The sequence below is a fragment of the Gopherus flavomarginatus genome, chromosome 2 (assembly GCF_025201925.1).
Source record: "Gopherus flavomarginatus isolate rGopFla2 chromosome 2, rGopFla2.mat.asm, whole genome shotgun sequence".
Lineage (NCBI taxonomy): Eukaryota > Metazoa > Chordata > Testudines > Testudinidae > Gopherus > Gopherus flavomarginatus.
Window position 1 is genome coordinate 32,212,412 of NC_066618.1, and position 25,447 is coordinate 32,237,858.

The window sequence follows — 25,447 nt, forward strand, 5'->3', positions numbered from 1 at the left end:
GGATTATAAAAAGGCTAGAAAATATGTAAACCAATGACCTTTTTTTAGAATACCAGAATACACTGAAACAATTCAATATTTAAAGCAATCTTGTTAACAAATAAACAGCATTCTTCTAGTTTATATGGGGATTATCATCTTTCCTGGTTTCTGTTGGCATTTTGTTTCTCTTTCCAACTAACTACATGGAAAATAAAGCTCATTAATCACACAGCAGAGACATTTTGTAAGACCAGCTACAAAGTGTTATAAGCAAAGATTTACGAATGATTTACTAATCATTACACTAATAATTTAAAAAATATTCCATAAACATTTTCTAGACAGGCCAGATGTATAATACTGTAAAAGCACAGCGGATAAAAATTCCCCACAAAAAATCCAACACAGCATGAGTTTGGTTAATCAAAACCAGGCATGCATAAAAATTTATAACCACTCAAATAATATATAACCCATCTTATACCATTTGGTACAAAAACAACTGTCCACTACAAAAATCACATGTAGGCCACAGAAAAATTCCTTCCCACCGCAGCCAAAAAAAGGGAGAGAACAGCTTTCATCATCTGAAATTTGAAAAAGGGGGAAGGGGCAGTGGCTGGCAGAGGGGCATGACGGACTTTGTTACTCATGAAACACATTTAACAACATTTAACATTTTAAAATTACTGTGCCTTTTAGAGGGCAAATTCATTTGCTCCCACAAACAATTGTTTATGGTATACAGCTATATTTTATGAGTCCCCTTGCCAAGCTTGATTCATTCACATGTTGAAGACTTGTTAGAGTGTAATAAAAAAGTAACTTACTGTCACAATCTACTAAACCTTAAAATTTGGTTGTTAAAAACATTGAAAGAATGGCAAAAAATGCTCTTTTCAGAAGAACTTAACAGGTCCATAGAACAATCATTTTAAGGTGGCTCTATTTCAATGGTTAACCTAAAAACATACACAGTCCAGTATGCTAAAGAGAAATCACTGCAAATGTAACAATATTGTGTTCCCTCAACAGTGACAAGAAGATTATAAACACACTTATAATCCTATCAGAAATAATTTTAAGTATTTGGTATTTACAATTCGAAGTATGTTTACTTCAGTGTTACATTATGAACTTGCTTGCGAGATAAACCATTCAATATATTTCCACTCAATCTACAAAATAGTGGTTAAAAACAAAAGCAGTTAAAATACAAGCAGTTAGAATATTAACTTAGGAAACCTGGACATTCAATTGTTACTCAGTACATTTAAAGGCCTTAATTCAACTGCAAGCTAATCTAATTAGAAGATCCATCTAATCGGATTTTTGAAAAGTGACCTTTGAGGAAATTATAAACTAGACTAGATGCCAACTGAGTACTAATTACTAAAGTACCAAATGCTTCTATGTAAGGACAAATAGTATGCATATACATTAAAAACAAGGGGGTGCAGGGGGAGAAATCAATTGCATTCTTCTCTATCCACTTTGAACTCTTACCTTGCTCCTCAGAGTATTGAACGTTTCCCAAATAGCTGGAGATCCAAGGATTTCTGAACATGGTTGCACAAACAAAGGATTCAGCAATGAGAAACTACAATGGGAGCTAATTCTCAACCAGCCACAGCCCTAGGCCCGTCTAAGCAATACTGTGTAGAGATTTTTCATAGCACAGGACTGAAGCTGTCAGGCTATTGCGTCCCAGGGAGTACAGTAAATGCATAGCAATAGGCTGCAAAGTAGAGCAGCTCAAGCCCAGTAATCAGATTACAAGCAGAAATTAGGCACATGAATGCTAAAACAAATTGGACAATGGTGATTGGGAGCGTTATAATATTACTACTTCAAAGCTTTAGCCAAATCACAAATTATATTCTAGCAAGAAGATACTGCAGAAACCCAATAGTTTTTACAGGAAAATAAATTTATCTCCAAAAGAGGAGTAATTCCTTCTTATCTCTAATCAGAATAAACTGCAAAGAATGCTTAAACACAAAGTAAAGCACAGCAACTGGGCTGTCAGAAAACTGACTTTTAACCATATCATTATGCTTAACATTTTGCCCATCTGCTAGGCCAAAAAGGAATGTTTAAGCAGCCAAGATTTATGGGTAACATATGAACAAAATTACTGGTGGGAGAAGGGGAGTTAAGAACAGATACCCGGACACTCATTTTAACTTGAAACAGAAGGTGTAGAACTGTAAGACAGTTTATCTAATAAGTGCAGCATAGCTGCCACATTTATCTTAAAGTAGATTTTATAGGTTTTGGATTCATTGTGGACTTCAATAATGAGAATTTCAGGATCCTTTATATTCCAGTCTGGAAGCACTTCTTCCGAAGGGTGCAATAACTGTTTTACAAAGCAGGCCTGTTCAATCATCTCAGGAGTAAAATGAAGTAACCAACCAACCAAAGAGGTGTTAAAAATGGCTGACACAAAAATTCTCACACACAAACCCAAAACAGCCAAGGGCAATTACTGTATAACTAGTACTCTCCTTCCCTCTCCGCTGCCACTCAGAAGCACTTAAATGATTAAATATCAATGGGAGACTAAACAATAGTCAGGAGTGTTAGACTTAGAAAATGTTAGTTTATGGGTGTGCAGGCATACAGTCACTGCCTACTTAGACTGTACGTTCCTTGGGGCAGGAAGATAAATTACGCACCTGTATGGCGTCCAGTACAATGGGGACCTAATCCATCATAGGGGTCTCTATACACTACCACAACACAAACACAGGAAAGACAATTTTTTGGATTTAATGTTAGGAGACATCTAAGTTAAAATATATGGTCCATTCAAAAGAAAGGAAAATGTTAATTTCAATCAGTTTACCAAGAAGCAGTATGTATGCCTGCCAGGTTGTTTGAAGTGGTTTGCTTTTATTCTTTAGTGTTTAGCAGTAATTTCTGACTCGACTGGGAGTGTGTGTGTGTGGGGGGGGCGGCTATCACTTCTTCCAGTTTCTTTAAACCAGGGATTCTCAAACTGGGGGTCGGGACCCCTCAGGGGGTCATGAGGTTATTACATGGGGGGTCGTGAGCTGTCAGACTCCACCCCAAACCATGCTTTGCCTCCAGCATTTATAATGGTGTTAAATATATTTTAAAAAGTGTTTTTATTTTTATAAGGGGGGGGTCGCACTCAGAGGCTTGCTGTGCGAAAGCGGTCACCAGTATAAAAGTTTGAGAGCCACTACTTTAAACAGCCTGTAGCAGGTTTAATACAGGAGACAGGATCTGGGTTCTAGAAGTATAGCCAAACATCTCCTGGTTACCAGGTCTACTTGTTGCAATTCTGGGGGGACAGTGGAATGGGGAGGGAGGTTATGGTCATTATCTCTAAAATGGACCCACCTTCTTTGTGCTGGGCTCAAATGCCTTATCCCTATAAGCTGAAGGCATTTTGTACTCCTTCACTCACCCTCTATGTAAGTCTCCTCTGGAACTTTAGCCATCACCTTGCTTGTGGCAGAGACACAATGAGCAGGAAAAAAGTATATGTAGTCTTGGAAGGACACCATAACTTCAAAACACCCCTCTATGAACATGGTAATTTTAAAGGAATTCTTCCTCATGGTGTTCAAATGCTACTTATAGGATGCATAAATAAGCCTGTGTTTCCAGAACAGCTGCCAATTCCACTGTGAAAGCAGAACTTATGACAGACACTACTGTGGGTAGGACTTCCTCTTCTAGCGTTCGGGACTGACAGTTCAAGAATGCAGGGGGTAGCTCATGAGTGTAAAGATAACTACTATGGAGGGCTTAAGGTCAGGGGAGGGAACAGATGAACTGCAACAGAGAATATCCATATCTGATTTTTCCCAAATGATCACTTGGTTTAGAGCTCAGCATCAGAGCTCTCTTCACCTGAAACTGGAATTATTCACCAAGGGCTACTCTGTGCAGGATATCCATGAATACACCCCACTGATCTCAGCACTGAATACTACTTCTAACATAGCATTCTGTGACCCTACATTACTGGCACACCACGCTTGGATAATGGGTCTGTTCCGGGCCTTCAGAATTAGTTCTGTTGGAGGCAGAGGATTAAAATACAATAGCAGTGTGGCGCCATGCAGAGACGGGGAATTTGGACACACACTTTGTCTTCAAGAGTTTCTCCATCCTCTATACAATGAGCAAGTCCACCCTCCTCTTCCCCCCCATACACACAATTTAACCTGACCTCCTTTGTGGCAAAACCTAGTTCACAGGGCCCATGGGGTCAGCACAGTGATGAGACGCTGTTACACTAAAACCAGTCCACGAGGAGACCCATCAATCTGGCATTAAGAAACAAAAGGGTGGGGGAGGGGGAACTTTCCATGAAGAGGGAGATCTCCAAATATTTTAAAGTTGCCATTCTGTCGTTTAAAATGATCAAGTGACCAGGAGCAGAAGCGTGTCCATCTCAGTGATACAGTAGGTTATGTTATAGATCTGCCGTTATTTCCTTGTCCATCCCATCCCCCAGATCAATTTTTAAATGTCAGATGCCTCTAACATATGAGCACAGCTGGAAGTTAAAATTGAAGTTAATGAAAAAATTAGGTTAAGCATACATTTCTAATCAAAACCAGACTGCCCACGAAAGATCTGTTGGCAGCTGAAGATTGTTCTGTAACTTCCCTCAGGAACTGCGGCAAAACGTCATCATTTTGTTTGGGGACCCTGATCATTGTAATCAAAGCTGGAGCTCAGACTGCTTGAAAGCTGCTTTCAACTTAAAATACAGCTGTGTCCAGGAGTCAGCCCACTCCCACCCCCAGTCATGACATTTTAAAAAATATTAAATGTTGAGTTCTAGTTCTTGGGAGTTTGTTCTCAAGCCTTTCCCGGCAATCACGACGGTCAGATGCTACATTGTAAAATGGCATCTTAGATTGTGCCACAATCACAGGACTCTGGGGACTGTGGCCACATGCAACAAGAGCAAAACAAAACTACCACAAATTCAGGACAAAGTTGGCATTTTTTCCTAATGTTTCCAGAAAGAAAGAAAGAAAACAAACAACCACAACACAGCTACCAGCTCCCAAAATAAAGTTATATAAAATTAAAATATATGTCCTGTATTACGTTAAACAGAAAATGATTATCCACGCTATGTTCAAGCAAGACTGCACACTGTTTTTTAAAATAAAATATATTGTGGGTTGATGGCATCAGTCAACCTCACATACACCTCATCATCCCTTCCATCCATATATATTGGCAAGTGGTATTCTCATTTTCCTTAGTGAAGGCAATTTATGCAGGATTTCTACCCCAGGATATTATCTCCTGACATGAGATCATTCCTTCATGGGAAGTATGTTTAATCCTTTTCACTTTCCTTTTATCACTTCTATTGTTACGCATTAAGTTCCAGAATCCTATGTTTCTGAGTAATTATTACGTAATTACAGTAACTCCTCACTTAACATTGTAGTTATGTTCCTGAAAAACGCAACTTTAAGCATAATGATGTTAAGCGAATCCAATTTCCCCATAAGAATTCATGTAAATAGGGGAAGTTAGATTCCAGGGAAAAAATTTTTTGACAGACAAAAAGGCATTATATACACATTTTAAACAAGCAATTTAATACAGGTATTAAACAGGCTGGCAGCCCACCATCAGCTCCCCTATGTCCCCCCCAGCGCCTCCCGCCCACCAGCAGATCCCGCAGATCAGTGCCTTCCTCCTGCTCCCCCCGCCTCCTGTCTGCAGCAATCAGCTGTCTTACGGCATTCAGGAGGCTGGGGGGAGGAGTGAGGATGTGGCGCACGTCCTTCCCTTCCCCACAGCCTTCTGAACGCCGCAAACCAGCTGATTGCTGAGGGCAGGAGGCAGAGGAGGGAGGGGGGAGCCTGAACACTGTGGCTCCGCTCTTCCCCTGAGCTTCCTGAATGCTGTAAACCAGCTCTTTGGCTAGTATTGCTATTTTGGACAAGTCTTCAGATAAACAGAACTCTGCATTGCATCACCAGATAGTTTAAAACAGGTCACATGTGAAGAAATCAAAAACAAAAGTTAACGGTCATAACACAAGAACTAGGGGCCACCAAATGAAATTAATAGACAGCAGATTTAAAACAAACAAAAGGAAGTATTTTTTCCACACAGCACACAGTCAACCTGTGGAACTCCTTGCCAGAGGATGTTGTCAAGGCCAAGACTATAACAGGCTTCAAAAAAGAATTAGATAAATTCACGGAGGATAGATCCATCAATGCAATTAGCCAGGATGGGCAGGGATGATGTCCCTAGCCTCTGTTTGCCAGAAGGTGGGAATGTGCAACAGGGGATGGATCACTTGATGATTACCTGTTCTGTTCATTTCCCCTGGGGCACCTGGCATTGGTCACTGTTGGAAGACAGGATGCTGGGCTAGATGAACTTTTGGTCTGACCCAGTGTGGCCGGTCTTATGTTCTTATGTTCAGTAAAACAGCACTCTGAGTACTGAGCTATCTGATGTAAAATGCCAGATGTGTTTAAAGGACATGGCCAATCCATCTGTTCCATATACTTACACATGAATTCTCATTTGGAAAAAAGAACCAATACTTTTGTATGCACCCCAAGAATCTAGATACTCTTTGCATTACTGTTTCTGTAAACATTTTCCTCACTGAACAAAAGAAGTGAGATTTCTTGAAAGAGGCACCAATTTCAACAAGTCTCCTGCAAAAGATCATCAATTGCTTCCAAGACCAGTAAGTTTTAAGAAGGATGGAGGCATGGAGGGATTTATTCCAGCATTCACATAATGCATGTCAATATTCATTACACTATATGTCAAGACTATAGCATGATTTAAGATCAAATACTTTTAAAAGATAAGTATTATGCATCCATTTAAGTTCTAGATCATGTCAGAGAAGCCCATTCCGCAACCCAGTGATCTACTGTAGCGTATGGGGGTATCAGCAAGACACAGAATTGACCCAAATAAATCAGACTTAACCTGATATGCTCCTGAATCTATAATAAGCTTCAGAGTTTATAGAGAATTCTTTTACGTTAATAATTCTAACAGTATTTTAAACACAGGAACTGTATCAATACATGGTAAATTCAATTCAAGTCCTATTACATTCCTTTCTGTGCTAGTGTTAGGTCTCTTGTTCCAGAAGTATACAGTACATCTTTTCTAGACCCTTCTTTGTTAGGCATTCCCAGGAAAATAATCTTCTGTTTACTTTCTCAAAGTCTGCCGTATATTTGGAATTGATTTTTTATTAATGTACACCACTGTTTGACAATGAACACATTGAAATATGCATTATAGACAGATTTGCACATACATTGGTATAGTTTCATTGATTTGATTAGGATGACCTAGCACTATTTGTTAATAGAGCAGTCAATAGTTAGTGTATTCCTAACAGAATCTATGTATTCTATTATACCAAGAACCCCTTAACCTTCTGAAAGCTGATATGGACAAACTGCAAAGAATTTGCAGTGTCTAGACACCATCTTTGATTCCCTCTGTGAGTGAATGAAAATCAGAAGTCTGTATGCAGTGTGATGGTCTCAGGATATTCGAGAGACAAGATGGATGAGGTAATATTCTTTTATTGGGCCACCTTCTCTTGGTGAAAGAGACAACAGGAGTTGGTCCAATAAGAGATATTACTTTCTCTACCTTGTCTCTCTAATCAGAAGTTTGAGGCTTTTAAAGCAAAGATGGCTTGGAGAGTCTTTGAAGTAAGTTGACATGTAACTCATTACAATATTGAATTACTGCAATCCATTAAATTAACAATCTTGCCAAAAATCTTCACACCTACTTTAAATTTTTGCTATGCATAATATTAAAGAATTTAAAAAATAGGAGATAAAGCCATGCCTAAGTTTAAATTAAAGTCTTGTGCAGTTCTGGATATCAGTAGCTCAGGAAGCATGAAGTTAAAGCCAGGTTAAAGACATATCAACATGAGAGATCACCAGTGGCTGAAATGTATTAAAAACACATTTCTCCTGTTACAGTATACAAACCTGAGGCATTTCTGAACCAGAGTTTTGCCTTGTCCATGAAATTCCAGAACGCTATTTCTGGATGTGGTTCACAATAAAGCGCTTGTGCTTCAGAGGCTTTTAATTTTTTTGTTCAAACAGGTTAAGTAATTTAAACCCACCACCAAATCAAAATCCTCCTCCTTCTCTAAACAACTACATTCAGAGATGCTCTCAGCCTCCTGTCAAATAATTGCTTGTTCAGGCAGGTCTGCCACATTTAGCCATGGCATTGTAGAAACATCTGTTTTTCCCCTACTTGCTCACCTCTTTCTTAAGTAAACTGGATCTCTTCTCTTAGGGTTGTTCTGGAGTCTCACAAAATTAAAGACTAAGTCGTGTGATGATCCTCCAGGAACAGGCAACCCTGCTTTTCCTGGGATTGAACAAGGACCTGCCTAGTCAGTATTCAGAGGCATTGCTTGCAAATGCCCTGCCATCCTGACAAGCTTTGTCAGCGAGGTAGTGTCAACCTCCTTCCTAGGAGCTGTTTCCTCCCCACCTTCCCATACTTATATTCACTTCAGTCTTCTCCCAACTACAAGATGATCTTCCAGAAGAGAATTCTGTTAACTCTAAGCAGTCTGCATGCAGACAAATGGAAAATGGCCCTGCACAGCTAAGCCCAGGACAAAGAGCTCAGTTAAACTACAATACGAGAGTGTATTCTAATACAAAGATTAGTACTCTCCCAACACATGTATAACCCAAAGAAGAGCAGACCAGCTGCAAAAAAGTCTTTAAAAACAAAGATATTTGATTTTAAAGGAAAACATCAATTCTGTTTACCACTGCAGCATTGCACCCATTTCACAAGCTGCACCATGACTAGTTACCTAGAAATATAATGGTCATTTCCAAGCCTTGAGATGAGGCAGACACTAAATCATAAGGGAGCCTATGACACTATAAAGCGCTATAATGTTTAAACAAAATTTTTAACATTAAATGCTGTTTTTTCTTAGTGCTGGTTTCACACAACACTGTGGTCTTTCTCTGGGTTGTCACATTGTTGGGGTGACATCTCAGAGTTTTCACCATGACAACTGTCTAGAACACCAGCCCAATTGTAAATGTTCTGGTAAGTTATTGCGCATTCACGGTGACAAGTGTATTTCAGTTTGATGGTACATTCTGCAGTTCTGAGCAAAATGCATTAAGAACCTATGAAAAGGAAACGGGTCAGCACAGTGATCAAAGGGGAAGCTGTCATAGTGACCTGGGTTGAATGGCTAAAAGCAAGATTGCTCCTCTGCATATACCAGACAGTCTCCAGTGTGCTCAAAAGAGGCACAAGCTACTAATAGTGGGGCTGACAAGAGCGGAGGAAAGGTGAGGAGGGAGTAATTGTGCCAGGGGCTCAGCAAACATGGGCTTGAGCATTGGTGTGCTAACCCCAGGGTCGTGAGTTCAATCCTTGACGGGGCAATTTAGGGATCTGGGGCAAAAATCTGTCTGGGGATTAGTCCTGCTTTGAGCAGGGGGTTGGACTAGATGCCTCCTGAGGTCCCTTTCAACCCTGATATTCTATGATGTACTGGGGCTTCAAATTTCTCTTGACGGGCTGGAGCAAGAAAGTCATAGGTCTGGATTGAACTGTATTAGCAGAGCTATATAGGGAAGCACTTGGCTGCACTATGCTTCGCTGAGTCTATGGCCTGGTCCACACTATGCAGTTAAATCGATGTTAACAGCGTTAAATCGATATAACGCTGTGCCCGTCCACACTACAATGCACTTTATATCGATTTAAAGGGCTCTTTAAATTGATTTCTGTACTCCTCCCTGACGAGAGGAGTAACGCTAAAATCGATATTAACATATCGATTTAGGGTTAGTGTGGCCGCAAATCGAAGTTATTGGCCTCCGGGCGGTATCCCACAGTGCACCACTGGCCGCTCTGGACAGGAATCTGAACTCTAATGCACTGGCCAGGTATACAGGAAAAGCCCCGCAAACTTTTGAATTGCATTTCCTGTCTGGCCAGCGTGGAGCTCTCATCAACACAGGTGACCACGCAGAGCTCATCAGCACAGGTAACAATGCAGTCTCCTGAGAATAGAAAAAGAGCACCAGCATGGACCGCAAGAGAGATACTGGATCTTATCGCTATATGGGGAGAGGATTCAGTGCTAACAGAACTCCATTCCAAAAGACGAAATGAAAAAATATTTGAAAAAATTTCCAGGACCATGATAGAGCGAGGCCACACCAGGTACTCAGTGCAGTGCAGAGTGAAAGTGAAGGAGCTCAGACAAGCTTATCAGAAAACCAAAGCAGCAAACGGAAGATCCGGGTCTGGGCCAAAAACATGCCGCTTCTAAGCTGAGCTGCATGCAATTTTAGGGGGCTGCGCCACCACCACCCCACCCTCCTTGTCCGTGGATTCTGAGGTGGGGGTTATAATCTCAACCATGGATGAGGATTCAGCGGAGGGGGAAGATGAAGAGGAGGAAGAGCTTGCAGAGAGCACACAGCACTCCATTCTCCCCAACAGCCAGGAGCTTTTTGTGACCCAGACGGAATTACCCTCCCAAACCACTAACCTAGACAGTGAAGCCATGGAAGCGACCTCTGGTGAGTGTAGCTTTGTAAATATAAAACATGGTTTAAAAGCAAGCGTTTTTTAATGATTGATTTGCCATGAGGGCTTGGCATACATTAGCAGGCAGTAAAGTTACTGGAAAAGTTTGTTAACATGTCTGGGGATGGAGCGGAAATCCTCCAGGGACATCTCCATGAAGCGCTCCTGGAGGTACTCCAAAAGCCTTTGCAGAAGGTTTCTGGGCAAGGCAGCCTTGTTCCGTCCACCATGGTAGGACACTTTACCACGCCATGCATGTAGCAAGTAATCGGGTATCACTGCATGACAAAGCCTAGCTGCGTATGGTCCCGGTGATTGCAGGCATTCAAGAAACATCCATTCTTTATCTCGCTCTGTTATCCTCAGCAGAGTGATATCGTTCATGGTAACCTGGTTGAAATTAAGGAATTTTAGTAAGGGGACAGAGAAATGGGGGAGGGGAGGAAGGATAGCGCTGAGCTTTTTAGCGTTTGGCCAGCAGGAATCTTCCCAGCTACCAGCCACGCGGTGGTGGGGGAGGGGGGGAGAAAGGGGGGTGATTAGCAGTGATCTTCCATGATACCAGCCATGTGGTGGGGGGAGGGGTAAAGCAATTCTACAGAATTGGATTGGGGATGGGAGGGGTTGGCGTCTGCTGCTCCTTGTAAAGAGGAAAGAAGCAGCACAGGGAGAAGCTATATGCCTTATATGCCTTACCATGACAGCATGCAAGCTGAATTGTGATGCCCGGACCTGCGTCTGTGTTGATCTGTTACACCAGAGCCGCAGGCACTCAATACTAAAAGAATCCAAATGCGACCTTGTAGTGAAATCACATGTGTTATGTAAGGTGAATAGTGTTGTCCACTGTGAAAGAGTATAACCATTGTTCTGTGAAATGTATCTTTTATAATCCTTCTCTCACTATTTTCCCCCACTCATGCAGCTGCACATTTTTCAAGCCTCCCTACTCCATCCCGAAGGCTAGCTCAGATAAGGCGGAGGAAGAAGAGGACAAGAGATGAAATGTTCTCAGAAATCATGGAAGTAACCCGCAATGAAAGAGCTCATCTGAGGGAGTGGAAGGACGTGGTAGCAAAGTACAGGAAAGATGCCAGTGAACGTGAGGACAGTAGGGACGCTCGAGATGAGAGGTGTAGGCAGGAAGATCAGCGGTGGCGGGATGCAACGCTGGAGCTGCTGCGTGATCAAACTGATATCCTCCGATGTCTGGTGGATCTTCAGGAGGAGCAGCGGGGTCACAGAGTGCCGCTGCAGCCCATGTTTAACCACCCTCAGTACTCACCATGTTCCATGTCTTCCTCACCCAGACGTGTAAGAACGCGTGGGGGAAGGCTTTGTGCACCAGCCCACTCCACCCCCGTGGACAGTCCAACCAAAAGGCTGTCATTACATTGAAATGTGCTTAATGGCCTTTTCCTTCCCTCCTATCCTCCTCCCAAACCACTCCCGGGATACCTTGTTATTTCTCTTCCTCTTTTTATAATTACATGCTTTTTAAACGAAGGGGGAGGGTGGGTTGCTTACAGGGAATGACTTTTAATAAAGAATACATGCTTTTTAAACAATAGTAACTTTATTTCCATAAGCAAGCTGCAATCGAAGGGGGAGGGTGGGTTGCTTACAGGAGGAGTCAATAAAGGGGGGGAGGTTCATGAAGGGAAAACAAACACAGCAGTCACACCGTACCCTGGCCCGTGATGAAACTCGTTTTCAAGGCTTCTCTGATGCGCACCGCTTCCTGGTGAGCTCTTCTAATCACCCTGGTGTCTGGCTGCACGTAATCAGCGGCCAGGTGATTTGCCTCAGCCTCCCACCCCGCCATAAAGGTCTCCCCGTTACTTTCACAGAGATTGTGGAGCACACAGCAAGCAGCAATAACAAAGGGGACATTGGTTTGGCTGAGGTCTGAGCGAGTGAGTAACGTTTGCCAGCGGGCTTTTAAACGGCCAAATGCACATTCTACCACCATCCTACACTTGCTCAGCCTGTAGTTGAACAGCTCCTGACCACTGTCCAGGCTGCCTGTGCATGGCTGCATGAGCCATGGCATCAAGGAGTAGGCTGGGTCACCCAGGATAACGACAGGCATTTCAACATCCCCAACTGTTATTTTCTGGTCCGGGAAGTAAGTCCCTTGCTGCAGCTGTTTAAACAGAATAGTGCTTCTGAAGACGCGAGCGTCATGAACCCTTCCTGGCCATCCCACGTGGATGTTGGTGAAACGTCCTTTGTGATCCACCAGTGCTTGTAGCACCATTGAAAAGTACCCCTTGTGGTTTATGTACTGGGTGCCCTGGTGCTCCGGTGCCAAGATAGGGATATGGGTTCCATCTATCGCTCCCCCACAGTTAGGGAATCCCATTGCAGCAAAGCCATCCACTATGACCTGCACATTTCCCAGAGTCACAACCTTTCGTAGCAGCAGCTTAATGATTGCTTTGGCTACTTGCAACAGAGCAGCCCCCACAGTAGATTTTCCCACTCCAAATTGGTTCCGGACTGACTGGTAGCTGTCTGGCGTTGCAAGCTTCCAGAGGGTTATTGCCACTCGCTTCTCCACTGTGAGGGCTGCTCTCATCTTGGTATTATAGTGTTTCAGGGCAGGGGAAAGCAAGTCACAAAGTTCAAAGAAAGTGCTCTTATGTATGCGAAAGTTTCGCAGCCACTGCGAATCGTCCCACACCTGCAAAACTATGCGGTCCCACCAGTCTGTGCTTGTTTCCCGGGCCCAAAATCGGCGTTCAATGGGTAGAACCTCCCCCATTACCAGCAGGAGCTCCAAAGCGCAGGGGCCCGTGGTTAGGGAGAAATCAGTGTCCATGTCCTCATCACTCTCGTTGCCGCGCTGCCGTAGCTGCCTCCTCCTCGCCTGCCTCTGCAGTTCATGGTTCACCATAGACTGCACGAGAATGCACGAGGTGTGTACAATGTCCACAATTGTGCTATTGATCTGAGCAGGGTCCATGCTTGCTTTGCTATGGCGTTTGCTTTCAGTTCACCCAGGAAAAAAGGCGCGAAATGGTTGTCTACTGCTTTCAGGAAGGGAGGGGTAAGGCTGTACCCAGAACCACCCGCGACAATGATTTTTGCCCCATCAGGCACTGGGATCTCAACCTAGAATTCCAAGGGGCAGGGGAGACTGCGGGAACTGTGGGATAGCTACGGAATAGCTACCCACAGTGCAACGCTCTGGAAATCGATGCTAGCCTCGGACCATGGACGCACACCGCCGAATTAATGTATCTAGTGTGGACGCGTGCAATCGACTTTATAATATCTGTTTTATAAAACCAGTTTAAGTTAATTCAAAATTACCCTGTAGTGTAGACGTACCCTATGGGTACTCAATATCACTGGTAAGGAATAACACTTGCAAATATACATACATTTTACTTAAAAGCCTTTCTCAGTGTGAAAGCCAGTCATTGCAATGGGTAAGTGAAAGGATTCAGTCAGTGCTATCCAACACAAGAAAAACTGGTTTAGATATTCCCTCTCTTTCACACAGGATAAATTCACTCTTTCAGCCAGTAAACCGTCTTCTGAAAAGAGAAATAAAACAGCATGTCTGCTGTGCTAAAAGGATGTTACCTGAAGAAACAGAACATCACAAATTGTTTTTCTAAAACTGGTTTCTCTGTTAATAAGATATTGAGACAGCAAAGTACTTCACACAACCAGGCTCTACGAAGAAATATATCTCCTAAAGCCCCGGCAAGATTACCAGCGAGAGTGGTGAGCTAATGCATATTGTAAACAAAGTGCTCACTGTGCAGGCAAAGAGCAATACTGAAGCCCCCTTTTCTAAATCACAGCGTTTACAAAGATCTTCACATCCTCTTTAGCCTCCTTTGCGACACCTGCAAACTAAAGTTTTATCTTTTATGAAAAATGAACTGAAATGCAATGCATTATCCGTACGATAGTACTGAGCCACATCGCATAGATCTGGGCTGTATCTAGCTCTAAGCTGAATGCTCAGTTAGCTGCCATCCAGCATATTCTGTCCCCAGACACCATTCTCAGCTGCTTACCTAATAAGGCAACGTGCAAGTTGACTGGCTGGCTTATAGGTCATCCAGTGTTTACCTTGCAAGCTTACAGCATGCAAGCAACTGACAGCCTACCTTTTGGCAGACAGAGGGTGCTCAGCTATCCCTTGTCAACAGCAAGAAAAAAAGTTTCACCATATTAACACAGCAAAAGGAACCATTGTGTAGGAGACTACTATATGCAGTTATGAAGATGCTGAATCTCATTTTCAGAGGCTGGAACATACTGCATTTGCCATTTTCATGATACTAGCAGCTTACAGCTTTGTTAATTTATTTTACCAACATGAACATAAAGCCCCAGAGGGTAAGTGCAATTATTTTTCATTCAACACATTTTAGGGCCACTTGCTATTTCAATGTCAATCAGTTCCCAAATAAACACATTTGCTGCTTGCTTAAAAATGGGCCACTACGTCAGTTGCAAACAGCCACTTTTCAACGTTCTAGACAGCAAGGCACCTAACTGTCCAATACATGTATTTTCTCCTGAACTAGATGAAAGCAAAATAGAAACGTTCATTTGAAACACTTTTTAATTTTGATAATCTTTGATAGCGAAAGATTTCGGTTGTACAACAGTACAGAAGAGTTCTGCAGTGTAGTACTCACACCAAAACGATCATTTGATAATTCTTTAGCTTTTGATGCCCATAGCTCCTGCTGTTACTCACAAAAGTTTTCATGAAGCTCCCAACAGAATTTTCACATGCTACACTGCCATTGTGTTAGGTTTACTAGTGATGCTTCTGAGAGAAGAGCAGCAAGACCGTTCCCTATGCTTACAGCATAGGTAAAAATCAGGGGTGAGTGGAGGGCAGTACAAATTCCACTCTAGGGCCACGTCTACACTACAGCATAAAATCGAAATTATTAAAACCAGTTTTATAAAACTGGTTCTATAAAATTGATTTTACGCGTCCACACTAGGGCACATTAATTCGGTGGTGTGCGTCCATGGTCCTAGGTTACCATCGATTTCCGGAGCGGTGCACTCTGGGTAGCTCAGTAAAAGAATGAGACCACTAACTTCGATTTCCGTCCACACTAACCCTAAATCGATTTAGTAATATCGATTTTAGGGTTACTCCTCTCGTTGGGGAGGAGTACAGAAATCGATTTTAAGAGCCCTTAAAATCGATGTAAAGTGCCTTGTAGTGTGGACGGGTACAGAGTTAAATCGATTTAATGCTGTAGTGTGGACCAGGCCTAGGTATGGCAGAAGGGAGCTCCTTCCACACACTCCCTCTTCTTGTATGGTGCAGTGAGCACCCCCTCTCACGTTGCAACTGGCTTTTTCACCAGGCCTCCCTACACCAACGGTTTAAGTGCAATTCCTCAAATGACCACTTCCAACACAATTTAGGGACTAACTTCCTTCCAGAGGACTGGAGACTACCACTCTTCAGCAGATATTGGGGGTGAGGGAAGGAAAGATTATAAAAGAAAGAGGGGGTAGTCACCAGGTCACTAGACACCAATAAAAAGATGCTGTCTGACCACTTGAAAATATTTCCTCGCTTTTTGGATTTCGACACTGTATACATTGGTTTGAAATAGTGAAAAATACGGACACAGCATAAAACCAAAATAACTATCCAGTGTTATTAGGCACAACAGCCACACATTTGCCAAGTGGCTTCCATTATTAGAAAATCTTTAGTCCACAATGACTAAATAAAGCTGTGTTTGGGAACCAAATCCGCTATCATGGGGAGGTGAGGGGGGGGCTACTGCAACAACTGTGAAGTTACACTTGGAATGATTCTCATGCTCCTACATAATGGTTAAAAAGTACTTGTGTATATGGCTGAATTGCTCTTATAAATAGAATGTGTTAAAAACACTACAGGAAATCATGCTGACAGTCGGCAAACTTAGCTTCTACCATCATTTACCATCCAAGTTGTGCCAAAGTGTAATAGCAGATCTTGGATTAAACCTGCCTATATTCCATTAAAAATGCTATTTTCCCACTAAACTATATTATGCTCTCCCAGTGCAAAATGAAGAAATACTTCTAAAAGCCACTTTAGTGCAGCTATATTTTGAAGTGTGATAATGTAAGAAGGGCATGTTACGCAGCAGATCTGCTGCTTGTGTATATTCATGGTCCAACTTGCTCAATTTAACAAGGATGCTTTTTATTCACTCCAACTCTGCAGGAGCAAACAACTAAGCAGCAGTGAGCTGGATTCTATTGCTTATTGCACATTAACAGAATTATTAACTATGTTTTAATCAGCTGTAGCGGCACTAAACCACCGAAGGCAGTGGGATTTACAGATGTCACGGAGGTCAATTTGAAGATCATCTGTAACAAATCCAATTTGGCCTACAAAATTTGTATTGCAGGGAAAGATTTGCAAGAACCCCCCAGTCTGATTCAGAGTGCAGAAAAATCAGAACATTCCTTCAGTTTACATGTAACAATTAAATACAGAAATCACAGACAAAATCCCACAATGCCATTTTTACAAATATCTCTTGAGTATTCCACACTCAATTTCACCAATGAATTAAAGAAGACCTACAAAACTACACACCAGCAGATGCTAAAAGTCTTAATGCATATAAAATATTGTAAAACTTGAATTTAAGCAGGAGTGAATGTGACTGCTGCATTGGTAATACAGAATGCATAACTGGTTCCATTCTAATCACTCATTTTCTATCATTCACAGACTTCTGAAATGCTCAAACTTTCAGGGTGAAGTTTTCCAGAAATGTACCTTCTTGAAAGTGTGCTTTTCTGGACAGTTTGATAAAGAGTTCGTTTTTGAGCACAATGGGGGAAAACACTTCCACACTTTCTTTGTTGTACCTTATTTTGAACAGTCTTAGAGCAAAGAGGGCAGTGGCAAGAAGTAGTAGGAAATCATCCTCATTAAGAAGCAATGCTCTACCTTATTCTGAAGGGAATTGATCTTGCTTTGACTCATTTCTAAAGCTATGTCTACACTTACCATTTAAAGCACAAAAAGTCCCCTTTATGCGCTAAAAACAAGGGAGCGTCTGAAGCTCAGAAGTTTCACCACAAAAAAACCACTTTCAAAAAGAGGCATATAGTTCTTATCACTGTTCTTTTTGCACTGTTCTGAAAGTGAAGACACATTCTACCAGCGTAAACAGCTTTTGGCCTCCAAAGGATATCCCACAGTTCCAAAAGTGACCACTCTGGCCAGCATCTCCGCTGCTCTGACACCAAGTAAACGGACGTCCGCCCCTCCCCGTGTAAGCCCCGGGAAGTTTGAAACTCCCCTTCCCTTTGTTTGTAGGCATGGCAGGGAAAGCAGCCAGACAGCAGGGGGTTTAAAAAAAATGCCATGAAAGAAACAAGGAAGTAGTGGGTCTGCTGGGACATGAAGCAGGGCAGCATGGGGCACTGAGCAGGGACCCAGAATGCCTTCCACTGCTCTCATCTACGATGGAAGTGCTGGTAGTGTAAACACTCTCTGGCGCCTGAGGAATTGAGTACACAAACCAGCACTTTACTTTCACCGGTTCTCTATCACCAGTGAAACTTACTGCGCAAAAACTCTAAGTGTAGACCAGATGTCCCGAATTTATAGGGACAGTCCCAGTTTTTTGATCTTTTCCTTACATAGGCTCCTATTACTCCCCACCCTGTCTCGATTTTTCACACTTTCTGTCTGGTCACCCTAACTTAACCTGTGTGGTAGCTTTTCACTACAAAAGCCTACTGGGCATGCCTACAAAGGTGATTTAGCTGTACAGAGAAAAGTCTAGTTAAATTGCTGCACATTGGTGGGGACACCAAAGGATGGAGAAAAGGCCCATGTTTATCTTGTAAGGTTAAAATGAATTGAAAGGGCACCCTTGTGAGGTTTCCAAAGATATACACAAGCTGAGTCATGAGGAGTCCCTTGTATATGGGGTGATCCTATGCCATTTCTGAAATATAATATTCAAATGTATATAAATTAGTGGAAGAAAATGTATCTTACAGTATAGTGCATTACTGTATATCCCAGACAGTTGATGAAATCCATTTACATGAAGAGTGCACTGTTAACTGTACTTACGCAGCAGATTACTGTCCACCATCACTTACTACAGATAAGTCTACCACCACAGAGCGATAATGGAAGTATGCTGGTATACAGGCCACTGACGCTGACAGCTAAATTTGCTTCATAGTTAACTAGTTCATCCCATGAATAGCAGCACAAGAATGCCTTTCTTCAACCAACTCAGCAATGTAGATGGGTGTTGACATTCCTCAGAGAAGTTGGGTGTCTCTCTAACTAGGACAGAATAAAGAAGTAAAGAATGAAGGATTTCAGGATTTCTCTGTTTGCATTATAGTGACACCCAGAGGTACGAGTTATTGAAGAGGCCGCAACTGCGATGGTAATGGACAAACTCTTTGTAAGAGACAGACTCTGCTATCCAGGTTTTTAATACAAATATGTAATAATTAAATGTTTATTTAAAGCTACAGAAAAAAGCATAATTGTCTATGATCATATAATTAAAGACTATTACACAGTGCAGCGTTTATCAGCCTGTGGGGCACAAACACAGGTGGGTCATGAGGGAGCACTGGGTGCATTACTATATATTGCAGGGGGTGCACAGGGAGTCATAAAACCCACAGTGGTCACTAAGGGTATTTCTACAGAACAACTAGAACCTGCGTCTAGCCCACGCCAACTCTGGGTTGCCGGGCTTGGGCTGAGAGGTTGTTTCACTGCTGTGTAGACTTCCAGGCTCGGTTTGGAGCCCAAGTTCTGGGAACCTCCCACTGTGCAGGGTCCTAGAGTCAAGGCTCTAGCCCGAGCCCAGATGTTCTACCTGGCTCCTGTTGTAACATGCTCTCTTCTGCATCTCCTACCACTCCCACTCCTCCTGCAGTTGCAAGCCCTCCATCACACTGGAGGTTTCTCCCCCATCCTTCACAGTAGGGTGAATAAAAATTGATTTTAAAAAATCTGATTAAAAAAACATTTTACATTAAATTTAAAATCATGACAACCCATATTAAGGCTTAAAGTTACTATAATCTAATAAAATCATTTAAATAAAAGAACATTAAGTAGTACATGTTTGCTGCCAAGTTATAAAGAAACTCAAGCCACTGAACGGGGGAAGTCACTGGTAAGCATGTGAACCACAGAATCTGTTGAAGTGCTAAACCAGCTTTTGACAACAGTAGCCTCTTCCACAGGTGCAGCGAGAATATTTTCTTTTCAGTTTATTTGAACTAGCTCATTTAAAGATGAGAAACCAATTGGGAGCTGAAGAAGCAGAAACGATTTTGTTCCTCTTCCAATCTATAAATAAAAACTAGGTGAGAGATGATGAGATCTATTACTTTCAAATCTTGAAGGGCCATCAGTTCAATTCACTAACTACAGGTAATACTTCCTTGATTTATTAAATCAGTTAGTTTTAAATGCAAAACCTATTTTTTGTTACATATCCAGCACATTTAGCGTTGTTTTATTTAACTAATAAAAACATTTTAAATGTTTTTGTGCAACTTTTTGAATTTCAACTTCCATCCAAGTACAGCTTGATACAAAAAAAATAAGTAAAAAGTTAGTAATCTATTGAATAAAAAGACAACATGAAAACTGCAAAAATTGAGAATATGAATAGTTAAGCTATATAATACCCTAAATAAATATGTATAGCTATACTATATTCTCCTAGTTAGCATAAAGCAGTATCAAATTTAGTTTAGAGGCTATATTTCATTGCAAATTAATATGTTTTAATCATTACCAACCAAAGAGAATCAACCTGTCTTTAGCAAAAGAACTAGAAAGTACAAAGGCAAAGTACAAAGGCAAAACGAGATTAAAATAGATTTAAATCAAGGTTTCCTGCTTGATGATTTAAATCATGATTAAAATTGGTGATTTATATCAACCCATAGTCACAAGTGCTCAGATCCAGGGCAGAGGAACTAGTGCTTCAAAAGGACTGTGGAGCCGAGGTGACAGTCTCTGGAAGCAGCACTACCCTGGAGAAGAGTGCCATGTAAGTGAGAAGATGGGGGTAGCACGTTCCACCTAGTATCCCCATTGTGTCTTCCTGATAACCAAACCACACAATCCTGTACAGCTAAAAAGGGATGATGGGATATGGTAGCTCATAGGACAACTAGTTGGGGTAAAGATTCAGAAAAGTTGAGAAGCAGTGGTATAAAAACCACAAGCACCGTAGCTGGAGTTAAACATTCAAGTCCTGACTCCAGTGCTTAATCATGCAACCTTAAAATGTGCATCCTTTAAGTCAACGCATTTCAAAGTAAGAGTCACAACCCAGTACGGGACTGCAGAATGTAAGGCACTGGGTCACCTTGCTGATTCAAATTATAACCATCATTGCCATGCAGCAGCTCTAAAGGGCCACACAGCAGGGACATGGAAAGGAGAGAAGTGAGGTATGGGGTGGGCAGGAACTGCGGAAGGGAGCAAGCTGGGACTTGCAGGGCTGCTGTGGGCCTCTCACCCGGCCCCGCCCCGGAGCTCCCTGCTGCTGGCAGGGAGAGAGAAGCCCTTCCCCCAGACCTCTGTGCTGCCTGCACCCCCAAATCCTCATCCCTGGCCACACCCCAGAGCTTGCACCCCCAGCCAGAGCCCTCACCCCCACATCCCAACCCTCTGCCCTAGCCCTGAGCCCCGCCAGTACCCTGAACCCCTCATTCCCAGCTCCACCCTAGAGCCCTCACCCCCGCACTGCACCTTCTGCTCTACCCTGGGCCATCTCCCACGCTCCTTACCATAGGCTTACTAAGACTAGTGTTAGTTATGTGAAGTGGGGCAAGCTGGAATGTATTGCAATATTATGATTTTATGAAAACTCTAGTCAAAAGACATAATTATGTTGTTGGGTCACGGGCATTAACAATTTTCTTCAACTGGGTCATGAGGAAAAAAGTTTGAAAACCACTGCGCTAAGTAGATGTAAAACATGCATACAACAGATAGAAAACTTTACACAGTATATCTATTAAAAAGGGTACAACAAAACTACTGGAGATTACAAGATCTACACTGCTAGCAAGTGTCACATTGAAAGGGCCTCTGGAAAGATATTCAAGAGTCTTACAATGTGTGTGAGAACAGCTCTCCCTCTGACTGTGGTCCCAATCTAAATGCCATTAGTGAATATTCTTTCAGCACTAAGTGTATGTGGTGCTTTGCAAACCAATTAAGACATGATCCCCACATCAAAAATCCCCAGCCCCCCAGAAATAAAAGTCAGATCAGGCTGAAAAAGTAAGTGGAAATAGCAGAAAAGTTGGGTAGTAACAGAGCTTCTCTAGATAAAGTCTAAACCAAAAAGCTGCTGTAAAGCATACACTGAAGTGTTCTCACTTTGACCCCATAATCTAATTCTTAAGTAGCCAACTAAACAGAAACAAAGCTGAGTCCATTTTGTGATTTAAGTAATTTAATCTTTCTTGTAAGTGGACCTACTGCCAATGGCTTCAAGTCAAACTACAGTAGTATTTTGAACTCTATTGGACAGTATCCCTAAATTAAAATTCAGTACAAGAAATTTAAGATCATTCTAATAGCATGTGGGAACAAGGAGGATCATTGTGCAAGGCTGCAACATTTTATTCAGCTCAATTCTGGCTTCTGACTTCCTAAGAAACAAAAATAATCAGCTTATACCTAAAGTCTAGATTTAGTACAAAAGAGTTTGGAGTTGATCCACTAGTTGCATTAGTTTACAATGCCACACTAGTGTGCTGTAAAAGAAGGAAAGCATATCCAAGCAAATTTGGGGCACTAGAACATATTTTATAAGACTGATCCAAACTAGTGTATGGCTGCTAAGGAGGCCATTACATGGGGATTTTATTGGACAGTACTGCTTCATTTTAATAGTCAACTTTGGACAATAAGAGAACATTTCATTAAGTGACTTGCCATTTGTGAGCACTCCCCTTTTTTCTTTTTTTGCCAAATGCTATTCTAATTTATTGTAAGTTATCATGAGGAAGAAGATGCTAAACGCCTCCATGGATGCAGGCTGGAGCTTTCAAAGTTTTGAAGTGGATAAATAGCCTGAGGAGAATGAATTTATTATGGAGGAAGCATAGTCTGTAGGAGAAAGGTTGACTTTGTGGTTAAGGCACTAGCTTGAAGCTAATGAGATCTAGGTTCATTTCTCAGTTCTACCACATAGTCTCTTTGTGCACAAGGTACCCATCTGTAAAATGAGGATACTACTGCCTTACCTCATAAGTGTTCTCTGAAAAATGTGTTAATGGTCATGAGACAGACACTGTGTCAATGAGGGCTAGCTGAGCACCAAGATGGGGCAGGGGTCCTGGGGGGGACAGTCAGGAAGGCGAGGAGGGTTTGGATGGGGCAGCGCAGGGCAGTCAGGGGTGGGGATTCTGAAGGTGTCTCAGGGGTCCCACGGGGCCGTCAGGGAACAGGGGGGTTTGGATGGGCCAGGAGTCCGGGGAGGGGCCCATCAGGGGGCCAGAAGCAGGGTTGGGAGGATGGGGGGCAGGCCACACCCCCTCCCCTAACCGGCCCTCTATACAATTTCCAAAACTCGATGCAGCCCTCAGGCCAAAAAGTTTGCCCGCCCCTGGTTTAGCTCCTCCTTCCTGTTGGATGAGGTAATCTGCCACCACCTTACCTGCTCACACTCAGATTGTACGTTCTATGGGGCAGGTTCCATACCAGGCACCATGCACACCCTTAGAGCTGTATTTGAACATACAACATTTTTGTTAAACAATGAAGCAATTCTTACAAATTCAAACAAGTATGAATGTGTGTAGGTTTCTCACAGTTTCCAGCTCTGTGGGGCACAGTGAAGACTGCGGGGGGGGGGGGGGGGGGGGGAAGGGGCAGAACAGGGATTATGACTCACCAAGTTTATAAACAACAAAAATGTGTCTAATTGTATTGTTTGAGATGATGAAAAATGAATAGTTATATATATATGGCTTGATCCTGAGAGTTGCTGGAAGAATTCAGGTCTCAAAGAGGCAAAGAAAAATCTTGATCATACAGTGACAAGACAGAATAAAGGGGTGCATAGTCAGTCACTCTCCCTAACAGGGCTCACATCCCATTTGGCAGCTCCACAAGTACTTCCTTCCACTTTAGGAGCTCTCTGGTTCAGCAGGAGAAAATAATATGAATTCTGGTAAAGACACAAACACAAATACTACTAACAGAACTAAACTCTTTTTCTAGGAAGCAGTTTATCTAAATCAGGTTCAGGTCTTCTGACCTCCTGTATAACCAGAGTTTAGGTTAAACACAAGTGCTAATTACTCAGCTTCCTCACTGCTAACAAGAAACAGCTGAACAAAAAAGAGAGACTTTCCCATTTCACACAGCCCTATGGCTCAAGGGAAGAACCAACTGCACTCATTTCACTGGTTGTTGCAGTGTCTGTCATTTTAAATACTGAACTAATATTGAAAATCAGTTTGGGATGTTAAGGTCAGTGCACTTTTTTGGTGGGATGTTCTAGTCTGTACACAGTTTAAAATCCAAGAGCATTTGTACAGTAAGTGTCAAACAGCGCAAAGAAAGCTGCCTACAAAGTTGTAAGCTATTGGTTCCCATTTCAAAATGTTTAGTCCAGGGTAGTTGTAGGTACAACATGTATAACTAGAGAATACAGCAATACAGAAGGGAAGCAAAAAAAAACTTTGGGAAAGAATATTTAGTGGTCCTGCCGCCCCCAGGATATAATCCAATACACATTGGAAATGCACTGTCAGTCATAATTTATATTCAAGCAACATCCTTGATAAAAGATCCTCCTAATTCAAAACATACCCACCACCAAACTGCTAGCTACACTCCTAGCACAACCAAAGAGTTCATTCCAGTGCAAAGGCATGAACATTTCAGCCAAAGCTTCACTCCTGGATTCTGTTCCTCTGTCTTCTCACATTATTCCTCTAACATTATTCAGAATCCCTATTATTTATCAACATTCAGGGCTCCTCCCAGAAGTTATGTACTATCTGCCTTTGGAAGGCAGTGGTGGGATTGTTTGCTTTTGAGAAGAAAATTAGTTGAAATAAATAGACAACTATTTAACCACTCACTATCCTTATACCTACAAACGGTCCTGCTAAGCAATTTTATAAATCATCGTTACAAAGGAAGGGGAAAATTTAACCCATGAACCATATTGGGAATTAATATAAATAATATGCAAAACTAAGTTCTTTTTAGACCTAGGTCTAAAAATAACTGGGTCAGATTTAGGAAGGAGAGCATCCCTTCTCAACCAGCACTAAGGAACTTACACCTCTTTAAAACCATGTGAACCCAATTGAAATGCACTATCTGAAAAATTCAAGTCTTTTAAACTACCACCATATTCCTTATCAAGCCACCACCACCACCTTTCTGAACAACTTATAGTAAAAACTACTTTCATATTAAGAGGAGAAAATCATCATTATCCTCTGAACAGAACCCTCAGCAGAAGATTACATCAAAGGCTTACCTTAGGTTCCAGGTTGCAGTATGCCTTCCAGGACCCCCACAAAGCTCTACAATGTGTGGCACACCCTCATCTACACCATGCTTCTGTGTAACAACCAGAGCTCATATGCAAGCTAAGGCTCACTTTTGAATTCCTTTAGTGTTAACGGTAAATATTCTATTTAACTACCTGAGATAATTCTTAGATTAGGCATTTTAGTACTCTATTCAAGCAACTGCAGGGCGAAGCCCCAGACCTGAAAGTTAGGTTCCACAGCAAAATATATTTTAAGCATATAAACATGCTTTTAAAATGTATAAGTTTTCAAGTTTGCAAAA

At 42.0% G+C, this 25,447-nt stretch overlaps 2 protein-coding genes across 28 annotated transcripts in view; one reads left to right on the forward strand and one right to left on the reverse strand.

Moving 5' to 3' along the window:
- Positions 1-25,447, reverse strand: part of SVIL (supervillin) — a 149,378-nt gene that overhangs the window by 96,580 nt on the left and 27,351 nt on the right. The window contains exon 1 of one of the 27 annotated variants that reach the window (XM_050938950.1): positions 1,489-1,549. The exons of the other annotated variants lie outside the window; for them this stretch is intronic. Within the exon in view, the coding sequence (XP_050794907.1) occupies positions 1,489-1,549 (61 nt within the window). Of the gene's footprint in view, positions 1-1,488; positions 1,550-25,447 lie in introns of those variants that run through there. 27 annotated transcript variants of the gene reach the window in all.
- LOC127044377 (uncharacterized) overlaps positions 10,386-25,447 on the forward strand; it is a 564,702-nt gene continuing 549,640 nt past the window's right edge. The window contains exons 1-2 of the mRNA XM_050939169.1: positions 10,386-10,589; positions 11,522-12,502. Coding sequence (XP_050795126.1) covers positions 10,427-10,589; positions 11,522-11,994 — 636 coding nt within the window. The 5' untranslated portion in view covers positions 10,386-10,426 and the 3' untranslated portion in view covers positions 11,995-12,502. The remainder of the gene's footprint in view (positions 10,590-11,521; positions 12,503-25,447) is intronic.